The following is a 13,612-nucleotide window of genomic DNA, read 5'->3' as shown; positions in this document are numbered from 1 at the left end:
GTTGTATTATGATTTGGAAGATATTCGAAGATTCGTAAAAAGAAGTAAATGGTTGGGTATGTGATGGTAGAGGAGAAGCAATCTAAGCTTTCTATGAGAGGAAAGAGAAGGTCAGTTAGGCGATAAGATCAACACGGTGAATATTTAGCACGACAGGGAAATCTGGTATGAAGTTGTTGTGCCCCGCCAAAGCCAAGGAAATGATGATTCGGCCACTTACTTTGGAATTTCAAGACAAGAAGGTATTTACACGCAATAAACACACGAAAGAAGATATCAAGTCAAAGAAGCAAGTGTGTCCGGATGGAAATGTTGGCTCCTTTATATACGTTCAGATGGTGCCTCGCAGTGGTCGTAGTGCTCGTAGTCTACATAGGTAGGTAATGAGTTGGTTCCTCTTAGCTTTGAAATTAGGAAGAGAAATAATATAAATTGTGTTCGGGGAAAGGTTGAGGGGCTGGGCTGGGCAGTTGATTACCAGGTTGGCTAATAAGAGGGGTGCTTTCATACCAGGATTGTCACCATTTTCGTCTCATCCGTCTCATTCGTCCTCCCGATGAAATGTTGTTACATCTACCACCCAAAGAATCCACGGTTTTGCATGAACAGATTCATGTTGTGGCAAGAAATCCTGAGGACATGGATAAATGAACGAATTCAACAGTTACAGATCGTCTAGAATTACATGTGCTCTGGATATTATTGGTGTTACGACGACCCTTTTCCGGTTTTTCATCGTGGTACATGCTCTATGGAAGAAACATGTTACTCTCTCTCCCCTATGATTGTTGACGGTTCTCCTCGTACAGAATGCCATCCATGATATTTCAATCGTCACCAAAGTTAGGTACCAAGTTTCTATATTTAACAGCCACCTAACCTCTTGGTCCATATTGACCCGGTCCGGCTCTACCCAACTATGCTCTTGTGGAATATTCATCGCGGTCAGATATCTCCACCATGGATCTAAGACCCAAACTATCATTTTTACTATGGAGAGCTTCAGCTCTAGATTCCACTTTAGCTTCTTCTTTGGATCTTCCGTTCTCTCAGTCGAGAAGAAAAAGGGGTTCCTGCGACCCTGACGAAAAGCCAGACACCAGAATGACAATCTGGAAAAGAAAAAAAAAGGAAAATCGACATCAAGACAACATGTCACTGTTTCGATTTGTCACAGACTATCAAACATGGATTTGAATCCAAAACATATTGTATTCAAAAGATTTAAGAAGATCAAAAGATGAACATCAATTGTTATTGAATTTTGGAATACATCGTGCAGTAATAATATTCATTTCTCGATGGCTTCCAGTCTTTTCTGAGGATCACGGAGGGGGTTACCGGTCTTAAACTTTCAACCACCTGGTGAATGGAGCCGATGGAGCTGATGGAGCTCCCTACTTTGATTAGTATCTACTCTGTACGAAGTATATCAACAACATCAACCAACTTTCTTACTTTCTCTATAATTTCCGGAGACTTTACGTTGTGCTATGATGAGTCGTTCGAAAAGGCTGAAATTAAAGTAAAAGCACACTTACACAACATGTTTTACCCTGTCCGGTACATTGGAGAAAGCCACAGGTCGATAGCTCCCTTTAGCTTCCGTCCCATTTTCTCAAAAACATACCAAAAAATTTCAGATTACTTACACGAACTGTCAAAATTGTCAATGTGGCACATTTCCGACGCCAAAAAGATAGCCCAATACGAGCAGCTAGCGACTTTAAGTTAATCCAAGTTAGATTTGTAGAATCTCCTTTCAGCCTTCTTGTCGCATCCGAAGGAGGGACGACAACTTCATACATAGGTAACTTCCAATGTCCATGTCTACAATTTCCACGTGGGGTTTCTCAACGGTAAGAAATTATTTGCATCTCACCCAGCCTTATCTAGGAACCCAGCGAGCCATCTTGTGTAACGATGACCTGAAACATATCATTCTGAATTCATCATTGAACATCTCAACATTGCTTCTAGTGGAAGTAATCTATCTAGTATCCATATCTACCAAAGTACCTATCTATATCATCAATCAAACAGGCAAAGTTCAACCAACCCCAAACTCACGCAAAAGTAAGGAGATATCATAGATCCACGTGATATTCAAGATAAATATCACACGATGAGTTGCAATATTCCTTTCCGATAACGTTTTTTGTTGCACATCTTATTTCAGGATGAGACATGCATAAATATCCGTCGAATCAACAGATGAGATGAGAGGCTCGGCGGATTCAAGTCGTGCATGAAATAGCTTCATCACGTGTACTTGATGACTTTCTAGCTTCTCGCGAGTACCTAGGTATTCTTCCACACAGCTTCTAGCTTGCGATACCTTCAAGTTCTAGGTCGAGAAGCGCGATCGATATCTCAAAAGGGAATACCCTTAGTACACATCCCCCTTGCAACCAACGTACCTACATGATACATCGGACCCCCCTTTGCATACAAACCCACCCACCGACTCCTTCTACAAATCTAACACGTAGTCCCATCTCAAACTTCAAAGCTTCAGTGCTTCACAGACACACACACACACAGTAATCGGCATGGTCCGAAGCGGTCTTCTTCCGTGATTCCTTCATACACATACACATGCACACACATCCCCAACATCAAATGAGACATTGAGCCATTAAAGACGTGTTCTTTCAAGTTTCCATTCAACCATTCGTATAGTTGGATAGCAATCGCAATAGCAAATCCATACCCCGTCCCCCGTCCCGCTTCCCCCACCAGCGGCCCCATTGAAAAATCCAGAAAAATCCCTATTTCCTACATCCATAGGTAGTAGGTACCTTCTAGGTAGATACGAAGCACATTCACCACGTCTTGAGAATTGATACTCGGTCTATGGTGTCAATGTACGGTGCATACTTCGTACACAGTGTACACGCACGTATGATATATAGCTACCTAGGTATAGGAGAACCCATCCCCTTCTTCTGCTGTTCTTCTCCCCAACCAGGTTGAACCGAACCGAGCCAACTAACTTGACCTGACCGCTCTTTCGCCTATTAATCTATCTTATCCCTTCCTCTCCTTTTCTAATTATTCCATCTCTTACCGATATGTACTATCCATACTATCCATACTTCTATCCTATCTATCCCATCTACTTCGTATGCACTCCTATAAAACCATAAAACCATAAAACCTTAAATATATAAATATATAAATACATACATATATACACCCCAACACCCCAAGATCAAACACTATATCGTACCAAATACCAAAAATCAACTATCAAATATCAAGTACCAACTATCAACTATCAAATATCATAATCCATCCCAATTTACACACCCCATACTCCATACCTATACATACAAAGTATGAATGTATCTACGAGGGCGTGTTTTTGATGATTGCCGGACTGAAATTTAAGCGAATTTCCTCACCAAAACCATGCTTTATTCTATATACTTATAAATATATAATAATTCAAATATTCATTAAATTTTTTTAGAAATTTGAATAATATAAAAAGATTTAATTAATAATTAATTTGATATTAAAATAATTAATTTTAGAATTGAATTGATAATAAAATTCTATATAGAAATTTGATTCTTAAAATAAACATTATTTCTTATAAAAATTTTAAATATAAAAATTCAATATAAATTTTAATTTAATTAAAAACTTTAATAAGAAAACTAAAATTACATTATTAAATTTTTAATAAAAATTTATTACTTTTATAAAATTTCAAATATATAATAATATTAATTGATTTAATATTGAATTTTAAAATAGGTAAGTTTGAGTGAATTTTGGTATGAAAAAGTGCTTGCGCACGGACCTGGTAAGTCGGGTACCCTACTTTCGGGCCACCCCCCTTTTGGGCCACTTTTTATACCAAAAATACACCAAAAATGGAATTTATAACTTTCTTATTTATGGATAGAATTTAATGAAAATTTGTACATATATAATTTGAATCGATTTAAGCTTATTCTGAAATTTTTAGATTTTTGGGATTTTTCTGTATTGAGAACTAGAGCTTCAAAATATCGATTTTTTAATTTGTATGGGAATCCCATACAAATTTAGAAATTCTAGAAAATCTTTAATAACTTTCTAATAAAAATTGCTAAAAATAAATTGTAAAATTTTATTATAAATTTATAGCATATTCAATCTAATAGATTCAGAAAAAATAGAAAATCTATTATAAATAAATATTTATAGAAGTACCCTCAAAATGACAGGGATTATTTATATAACTCTAAACTCACCGTATACTATATTTCTATATCTGTTAATTTTTTTGAATTTTTTTTTGAATTTCTATATAAATTCAAGTTTAAATATCTCAAAAATATATATCGTTTTCTTTTAATAGTTGTTGTTAAAAAGTTATTAAAGATTTTATAAAATTTCTAAATTTGTATGTAATTCTCATACAAATTAAAAAATCAATATTTTGAAGCTCTAGATCTCGATATAGAAAAATCCTAAAAATCTGAAAATTTCAGAATAGGCTTAAATCGATCTAAATTATATACATACAAATTTTCATTAAATTATATTATATATTGATAAAAATATTAATAGACCTAAAAAGTGATTTTTGGTGTAAAAGGGTGGTTCAAAACAGGGGTGGCCCGAAAGTAGGGTATTCGACTTAATCATCAAAAACATACCCTTGTATTCATTCATTTATCTTTTCCTCTTCTATACTACAAAGGTTGACAGCATAAGTCGTATAAGTCTCATTTTTAATAAAAGTTGCTGTTTTACGAAATTCCAATACTGCTTTTACTAATTTTACTAGATATTCAGTTATCCTCTCAAAATTTCGAATTTTGAATCCCTTTATTTAAATTTTCAACTTTTTTTCAATTTTTATAATTTTGAAGTTTTTGAAACTTTCAAAGCTTTTTATAAATTCTAAATAGGCTTAGAATAGTATTTCTAAAAAGAAAAATATAAATTTCGATGAATTTGAATGATTTTGTTAAGGATAAAATAAATTTATAATATTTTCATTACTTAGAATTCATTATATAAATTTTCAATCAATATAATGATATAATTAATCCAAATAATAAAAATGGAAAAAAGCTCGGTCGCTTTTTAATATATTTTATAATACTTATACTATCAACCTCTATATATTATACAATAATCCCCTAATCACAAGTACATATAGATCCATCATTTATTCATTCCTTGTTCAATCTCAATCTCAATCTTAATCTCAATCCCCATCCCCATCCCCATCCTCAATCCCAATCCCCATCCCCATCCCTCTCCCTCCATCCCTCCCTCCCTTCCTCCCTCCCTACCCTATGCTACCTACCTACCTACCCCATCCCCATCCTTATTCCCATCCTCATATCTACCCTACCCATCTACCTCCAAACTGCAACATATACCATATACAATACAATACCATACCCTACAACTCACTCCAAATCCAGATTCAGAACTCACCCTCTTTATCACCATCCCCATCCCCATCCCCATCACCATCCCCATCACCACATCCCATCACCATCCCCATCACCACATCCCATCACCATCACCATCCCCATCTCCATCCCCATCTCCTTTCCCTCTCCCTCCCCTCCCCTAAAAATCTACAATCCATCATCCCATCCCATCACCACATCCCATCACCACATCCCATCACCACATCCCATCATCCCATCCCATCACCACATCCCATCATCACATCCCATCCCCCAAAAATCCCCCATCTTTTTCACTTTCCAGAGTAAGGTTATCCATATTTGAAAATTTCCTAGAAAGGCATATAAACTACTACTACAAACTACAAACTACAACAAACTACATTTCATCTTTCCTTCCTTCCTTCCTTCCATTTATCCTTCCTCCCATCGATATATCCTTCCAGGAAAAAGTACCGAATCCAATCCATTCCATTCCACCAATCTATCCGATTTCAGAGTTCTCGATTCTCAATTCTCAGAGCTTTAATCATACCTAATCAAAGTATCTCCAGAAGTCTCCGTATATCAAAGTATCTATTTAAAACAATCCAAAATCCAAACATCCATATACATTCTACACAACCAATATACCAATCAATGCGTTTCTTTCCGCGCCTCCAATAAAGTTTTAACATGTTTTTTGTTATTGATTTGATTTAATTTTATCTATCTATTTCCCTCCATTCTGCCAGTAGCCAGCCAGTCACCAATATCTGTATACATACAAATATCAATCCTAGCACCGTCTTTTCTTCATTCCACCCCGTCCTGCCCCATCCATCCATCCCATTCCATTCCATACCCATCCTTCCATCAATCCATCTCAATCCAAACCAAGCACATCGAGCATCGACGTTATAGACAATAGACCCATTCAGCAATTGTGAACTTATAGCGACAGATAGAATTTGCGATCCATTGCATATTCCCTAAGACTCCGGTATAATAGACATATCAAAATATAACCATGCATACATACTCATACTTTCCATCGCATCGCCTATTGCAAACTTCTCATCCGTCCATCCATTCACCATTTGTTCCTCCGAATCGAAGTAGGAACAAGGTAATTCTTCGCAAAAGTTCGCGCACGATAGATATCTGCACCATTGAGTTCGTTGTTGTCATGCCGTCGAACCTGTCGAATCGAATTCTATTTCCTCCCATCTAAAGTGCCATTCCATTATCATTGTCGTATCATTTCATTACGTATCGTCAAAAGTAATTCCGAAGAGGTCAGTTTCCTTCTTCGTTTCATTCATCCTTCCTTTCCATTGAGGCGCCTCAACATTAAAAGTGTATTCTTCCCGTGAAATACAACACCACTACCACAGCAGCAGCCACGAGAATAGACACCAATATTGTGACTCCAATACAGATGAAGCGACATCGGCGTTTCTCCTTATACTGTTGATCCAGCCAATCTTCACCTCCGCTATTTCCACACAGTATGATTAGCAAAAATCCTTCATTCCAATCCTCTATTACAATCCTCTGTACCCATATACTCCGGTTCATCCGTCCAATTACTTAATTCTTCCTCAACCTCATCTCCCATCTCCCTACTCTCCAACCCACAATCCACAAAAGACATAAAAATCAACAATCCACAAAAAAAAAAAATCAAAAGACCTACCCAGAAGAATCCTTTCTCTCCACCCTCTCACTAGCAAATCCACTCTCCAACTCCTTCAAGTCCACTTCCGACATATGTACCGCCGTCGAGAACCTCTTCCAAAACATGGGATCTCTCACCAAACCCATGCTGGGCGATTGCATAGAGATAGGTCTTTGCGAGACTTCTTGTTTCAATGGTGAAGGACGATGTTCCTTCATCCCGAAGTTGCGTGGTTTGCCTCCCATTTTGTTGTATTAGAGTGGGTATCTAGTGAGAAAAAGATTGTGATTCAAATATCGTATATCTTGGTTGAGTCGAGATGATGAGGAAAGTTATTTGATCGATCAGAAGTTGACTGAAAAGTAGACTTTCATGCGACCTTTCTTATATTCAGAAGGATAATCTCGAGGTTGGGAATATTTGTAAAGTTGAGTTTGGTTGTTAAGTCAAATGCGAAAGTGAGTGTAATGGTTCAAGACTAGTCTCTAACCCAATCCAGATATTCAACACCACACGAAAGAATGTGTATGGTAGGTCGCGGCACGGTGCCTTCTTCAATTACTTTAAAGTTCCAAAGAGTGTGTGTAATTGATCTGATCTCTGTATCAATGCGATTTCCAATCTGGAAAGAGTGAACGACGGTAGGATAACAAAAGAGTGAAATATAGAAAGAAAGCAAGCTTCAACTTTCAGATTGACATTCAAATGTTTTGTAAATGAAGAGAGAGAGTGTGTGTGGGTGTGTGGGTGTGTGGGTGAGTGAGTGAGTGAGTGAGTGAGTGAGTGAGTGAACAAAAAGACAGGACAAGACGAATCGAAACAAAACAAAACAAAACGACTTCTGGAAAGAGATGAGATGAGATGAACTGGATTGTTTGTAAGAAAAGGAAAAGTCGGTTCCGTTTTGATTTCCAACTGCTTAATACAATTGTTATTAAGGTACTCGGTACAGGCTTCTATCTCATACTCACCACTCACCGATACAAACAGGAAGGAACCCTGGATGTGAACAATTTACAAAAAAAGGTCAAAGAAAGCTGCACTGCATCAGCTGCATCAGCTGCAGGAAGGTTTGGAAGGTTTGGGATGGATCATGGCATGGATCCACTATCAAATCGTGAGTTTTGTGAGGTTTAATGCTTGTCTCGTTCTTTGATCTTTCCTTTTTTAATTCAATTCTTCAAGTCTTCAAGCCTTCAATAGTCGATAATGGAATGAATGAAGAATGAATGGGTGCTGCTTTACTTTTGATCATTTACATCTGCAGACTGTCGGTCGTACACAACATCAATTGAATCTTACAAAACACACAACCCAGCCACTCCACCATAAAAGCAGCACTCAATACCGTTGAATCTTCAAAGTCCAGGCCATAATCCATCAATCGCAGATGAGCAGGCCCAGGAAATGAGAGTGGAGTCCTGCCGATGCAACGATTCAATGAAAGCGATTCCCATCCGATGAACTCCAGATAAATCTCATTTCTCACCATTTCACCATCCAATCACGTCCGTCACATCTATATTGATGATGAATGTGTGACATCAAAATCCAATAAATTTCAAACTCGAGTCGTCCAGGTAGGGATGCATTCATTCATTGCATGAACTTGTATATCATATATGGCATGTGGAATGATCCATGGATGGATATACTTTGTAATGAGCCACTATGTACAAAGAAGTACCAATGCCATCTGAAGCATCAGGAGAATAGCTGCAGAGATCTTGAGGGGAAAGCAAGCTATAGCTAAGGTAGGTAGCTAGGTAACGCAACTAAGATGGCCAAGAAAGGGGTAAAGTTCACAGGTAGAGGGAGAAGAGAGTACAAGCTTCCCATTGCATCTAAGCGTCTGTCTGCGTACTCACTCTGTAAAAGATCATCAGAATCAAATCCCTATGAGTCGTCCTCATACCGATATTCAAAAGCACAGCACACGCGTAGGGAGGTGGTGCTAAACTTCATTTCCCGCACCCGACACACATTTAGTAAAAATGTCTCCTAGCAACCCGGCAATGCAATGCTAATCCTCTGTGTCGTCTGTACACCCGTGGTCACCACACACCAGTTGAGTGAGCACAACCACTCACTTACCTTCACTTATTACCTTCACACCACGCCATAAAAACAAACAAAGTAAGCAAATAAATAAATAAATAAATAAATAAAAATCCTTCCTTCCCCCACCCATCCTTTCACCACCCCTACACCTTCAATCTATTTCCAATTTATCCATATCATCCATCCTATCCCCATCCACCATCCACCACCCATCCCGTCGCTTACCACCCACCTTGTCACTACAATCACCACCTCCAATCATCACCACCTATCAGCAGCCCGCATTCCCAACTCCCCAGCATCCAGCCTCCCAGCATCCATCCCGAAACGTAAATAAAAGCAGCCCGTCCCCCAAAAAAAAGAACAGAAAAACATGGGTAGCATCACCCCCGCCCCCTGTCCCTCCTCCTCCCTCCCCTACTGGCAAACCAACATCCCCTCCACCGCACACACCGCGCACTGTCCGCCCTCCCTGCAATCCCTCTCGCAAAAAGACATCCACATCCTGCTCACCCCGGACTCCGCCTCACCCACCCTCAGCTGGCCCGCCGTGCGCGCCCTCATCCGCACCAACCGCCTCGATCTCTTCCAGCGCCGCCCCTCCCACCTCCGCAAATATCTCGAATACTGCTACGCCATCAAACAGTCCCACGGCTCCATGATGCGCTTCATCCTCGATGAGAAATTGCACTGGCGAGAGTCCGATTTGTGTGCACGCCATCCGCCCTTTAGTAACGAGGGGGAATATAAAATTTTATTGAATGATTGGCCCTATGGCATTGATGAGAAAATTGTACATTTGGTCGTGTGGACGAAATTCGCGCTGGAGGATGATCTCGAGACGGGGGATACGAGGGAGGATGCGAAGAGGGATATTCAGATGTGGGTGGATCGCGTGTTTGGGGAAGAGTGTGGGGGTGAGAATGTGAGTTACTGTTTTTATTTTATTTTCATTTTCATTTTTATTTTCGATGTATAATCTATATCTGTATGCACGTAAGATTTTTGGTGTTGCTTGCTTTGGCTTGTCAACATGGCTTGCATTGATTAATTCGTCTGGGTATCGTATTGCCATGTGGAGAAAGCTAATGAAGAATTTCATTTACAGGTCATCTGGTTTAGAAATTGGAGAAGCTTGAAATCGATACATTCGGTAGAACATTTCCACGTCATGCTATATGATCCGGCTCCCGAATTTGTGAGGAAAGTGACGGGAAGTATGTGAACATTGAGAAGCAGTGAAGTTGCAGTAAAGTTAAACACTAAACGAATAGATTAATCATGGACGGAGTTGAGAATAATGGTTACGGCGTTTCTACACAGAATGGTATTTAATAGAGTGGCTCGGGTGGGTTATACAATAATTAGATAATAACCCTAATGGTAAATAGATTAATCATAAACAACTACAAGAAAATTGGTTGACTTATAGTTATGGATACACAAATAGCTAAACTTATATTGTCTAACTTGTGACTTATTCACAGCCTGGCAGCGACCAGGTGTATGCCCTCCTCCCTTTTGTCATGATCATGACTGGGTATAATTTCATGGTTTTCAATACTATCAAAGATTCCGCTTCCAAAATTCAGGTATATTCTTTATAACTCCTGCACCATCCAAACGCCACTATTATTTTGCAATATGCCCCTTACGCGTGAGCTATCCAGCACAGCTTTCCAAGTACTAATCTCACTTGTCTAAGCATACTCTCGAAGAACGCCCAGACCCTCTTCCCTCTGCAACCTATATGACTCTTCTTGCTCCTTTGCCTCTTTGATCTCATCCTCAACATCTTGCTTCCAAGCTCCTAAATCGGGTGGAAGGTCTTGACTTTGTACACTTGGCGCGTGTTCTACAAAGCGCAGCTGTTCATGAATGCTGGATACAATGTCATTGATCTTTTTCTCGGAATTGTGATTCTTTCTGGCTCCGGTTTGACCTTTGGGAACTGACCCCTTGGCACTTAGCAACTCAGTTAGGTCTGGGTATAAGGATTGATTTCGGAAATGATCGCGGTAGGGTGTATGCATTGGAAGTTCCTCGTTTAGCTTTGCACCAATTGCAATACTAGTTTCGTTTGTCCAAGCACGTGCAACATTTCGAGGCGTGTAACCTCCTCCTCCTACAAGCATAAGAGGTATGCCATACCCTTTGACATGCTCAACACAAGCGCCGTGGCCCTGAACAAGAACATTGAACGTTCCAATGCGATCACCTGCCAACGAATCGGCTCCACATTGGAGGACTATGGCACTGGGACGGAACTTTTCGACACATTTATCAATGACTTGCTTGAACACCCTAATATATTGCTCGTCATCGATTCCGTCGTTCAATGGGACGTTGACAGCGTGATGAGCACCTTGATTGTTTTCATTTTTCGGGCCGGTATCATCTAAGGCGCCGGTTCCAGGAAAAAAGTTTACAGGATCCCATTTGTGGAAGGAAACAGTCATGACTCTGCCTGTTGACCAAAAAGCTTCTTCTACTCCATCACCGTGATGGACATCTATATCGATATATAAAACTCTTGGAACCTTTCTTAAAAGTTGAAGTATTGCAAGTACAATATCGTTCACATAACAAAACCCAGAAGCTTCAGTTTTTTTGGCATGATGTAAACCTCCGGACCAATTTATGGCAATATCTGATGTCCCATTACAAAGGTTCCGAGCAGCATCAATCGATGCACCCGAGTACATCGAACAATAATTAAAGAGTCCATCAAAAACTGGACAATCGAAACTACCAAGGTTGTATGGTGTCTCTACACGTTCGTCTGGCGGGCCGACCTTGGCACTTTTGAGATATTCGAGATAATCGTGAGTATGGAAATCTTCCAACTCCTCTTGAGTTGCCGCACGTGAAACATAAGTATCCATAGCGACGTGCATACCGTATGCCATAATCAATCCTTTTGATAGAGTCAAACGCCACGGTTTCATAGGGTGTTTTGGTCCGAAATGATGTTTTTCGATCATGGGGTTCATATGAAAAGAAACATTGTATCCCGTCGGCCGAACGATTCCATTCTTGATAACTTCCTTTTTGACCTCCTCAAGGTATCTTAGATTATCAGAATCATTTGGTTCTTGTAGTGGAACTCCCCATTCCCGAACAATAGAACTCATTTTGATTGTTGTGGAAAGGCCTTAGATATTGAGCGCGATTGTTGTGTGAATCAAAGCTGCAAGAATCCTCGATTGGGTGATTATGAATTCAAGTATCGTGAACGATCCAGAGAATGCGCTCGGCGTAGATATGCGAGTGGGTAGACGATAGGAAGATGCGCAACATGCAATTGGCTGGTAGCTCTCGATGAAGGTGTGTACCGTCTGTACGTTTTGTCTAGAACTTTGGTAAGCAAACAGATCAATTTCAAATCTGCTCTTCAGCTAATCATGTTCTTTGGGAGTAAATCGAGTTTCAATAATTGTTGTGTAGCTCTAGAGATAGTATAACTCTAGCTATATATCATAGCCAAGGACGCTCCTTCCTCTCCCCTCCCCTCTGGTAAGAATTGTAATGTTATTCGTCACTTTGCGAATGGTACAGGTAGGTAGGCGAATGAAATATTTCGAATGGGATGATTCAATCTCGACAATTTCCTCTCGTACCTAGGTATTGATACTGGACGGTTCCCTTTATGGTTGGAGTAGGTAGGTAGAGAATTAAATATCAGAACTGAATCAGTCTTCTGATTGAAGAAGATAGGTATAAACAAGTAGAATACAATGGAATTGATTGAGTTCAAGGTCTGGATCACCCAATCATTGAATATCAATAAATTATTATTGAGGCTCTGCGGAAGGATGATGAATTGAATGTTATTGATCTCATGCTTACTAATTAACCTTAGCTTCAATCTCCAAAAGCAAGGCAAGCAATTCCTTTTATATCATGACAACTTTATGTGGATATTGAAGGCGATACGAACGGTCTATAATTGATCTTTTCCCTTCTGATCTCTCATTCACCCTTCTTCCTCTACATCGCATTGATATTCGGATATCCTTTGGGCTTGCCGAGTGGCTGTATGCTGACCTTACCTACTTACATCTATCTAAAGTACCTACTCACCTACCTCTCTACCTATTTATGATAACTCGAGTGCTTGTACCTGCTTGTACTTGTCCTTGTCCTTGTCCCTGTCCTTGGCCTTTATCTTATCATCTTTTCCTCGGCTCGGTGCTCTGTTTCTCTTTAATCGTCACAAGTCAGTCACAACCCACAACCAGACGGACAACAAACAAACATCCCACCTGTGTGCATTCTGCATTCGTGTGGTGGTTCAACTAAATCCCCCTCCACGCACTCACTCGCTCCCTGCCCCTCGAATTAATTATTTGTAAAAGGAAAATTCCCATTTTTTCTTAATCAAATAGGATAAGAGTGCTGGAGCCACCCCCTTCACTAATCTATCCTGTGCCTGTGCAGATGATTGGTAACTTTTATCATCAAT

The 13,612-nt window shown here is 39.6% G+C and overlaps 3 protein-coding genes across 3 annotated transcripts; 1 reads left to right on the top strand and 2 right to left on the bottom strand.

Annotated features, from left to right (window-relative positions):
• Nucleotides 1-6,156: 6,156 nt before the first annotated feature.
• Nucleotides 6,157-7,552, bottom strand: EAE98_009347 (uncharacterized protein). The gene is made up of 2 exons (XM_038956968.1): nt 7,105-7,552; nt 6,157-6,903 (listed from the first exon to the last, which is right to left on the bottom strand). Exons 1-2 carry the CDS (start codon nt 7,329-7,331, stop codon nt 6,759-6,761), a joined length of 372 nt encoding a protein of 123 aa, XP_038806735.1. The 5' UTR covers nt 7,332-7,552; the 3' UTR covers nt 6,157-6,758.
• A 1,844-nt stretch (nt 7,553-9,396) lies between these two features.
• EAE98_009346 (uncharacterized protein) lies at nt 9,397-10,600 on the top strand. Its single transcript, XM_038956967.1, has 2 exons — nt 9,397-10,072; nt 10,256-10,600. The coding sequence occupies exons 1-2, from the start codon at nt 9,521-9,523 to the stop codon at nt 10,370-10,372; spliced, it is 669 nt and encodes a 222-aa protein (XP_038806734.1). The 5' UTR covers nt 9,397-9,520; the 3' UTR covers nt 10,373-10,600.
• A 247-nt stretch (nt 10,601-10,847) lies between these two features.
• On the bottom strand, nt 10,848-12,281 carry EAE98_009345 (uncharacterized protein; the record flags this gene model as incomplete). The annotated part of the gene is made up of 1 exon (XM_038956966.1): nt 10,848-12,281. One exon carries the CDS (start codon nt 12,279-12,281, stop codon nt 10,848-10,850), a length of 1,434 nt encoding a protein of 477 aa, XP_038806733.1.
• Between the last annotated feature and the right edge of the window lie 1,331 nt (nt 12,282-13,612).

This window comes from Botrytis deweyae (assembly GCF_014898535.1).
Source record: "Botrytis deweyae strain B1 chromosome Unknown BDEW_027, whole genome shotgun sequence".
NCBI classification, from domain to species: domain Eukaryota; kingdom Fungi; phylum Ascomycota; class Leotiomycetes; order Helotiales; family Sclerotiniaceae; genus Botrytis; species Botrytis deweyae.
The sequence above is the reverse complement of the archived record's forward strand: the minus strand, read 5'-3'. Positions and strand labels throughout refer to the sequence as shown.

Excerpts from the sequence above, each read along its gene's own strand:
- EAE98_009346 (XM_038956967.1), top strand. The coding sequence starts at position 9,521 with ATGGGTAGCATCACCCCCGCCCCCTGTCCCTCCTCCTCCCTCCCCTAC. Across the intron at positions 10,073-10,255 it reads AAGAGTGTGGGGGTGAGAAT|GTCATCTGGTTTAGAAATTG; the intron begins GTGAGTTACTGT and ends TTTCATTTACAG.
- EAE98_009347 (XM_038956968.1), bottom strand. The coding sequence starts at position 7,331 with ATGGGAGGCAAACCACGCAACTTCGGGATGAAGGAACATCGTCCTTCA. Across the intron at positions 6,904-7,104 it reads GAGAGAAAGGATTCTTCTGG|CGGAGGTGAAGATTGGCTGG; the intron begins GTAGGTCTTTTG and ends GTGTGGAAATAG.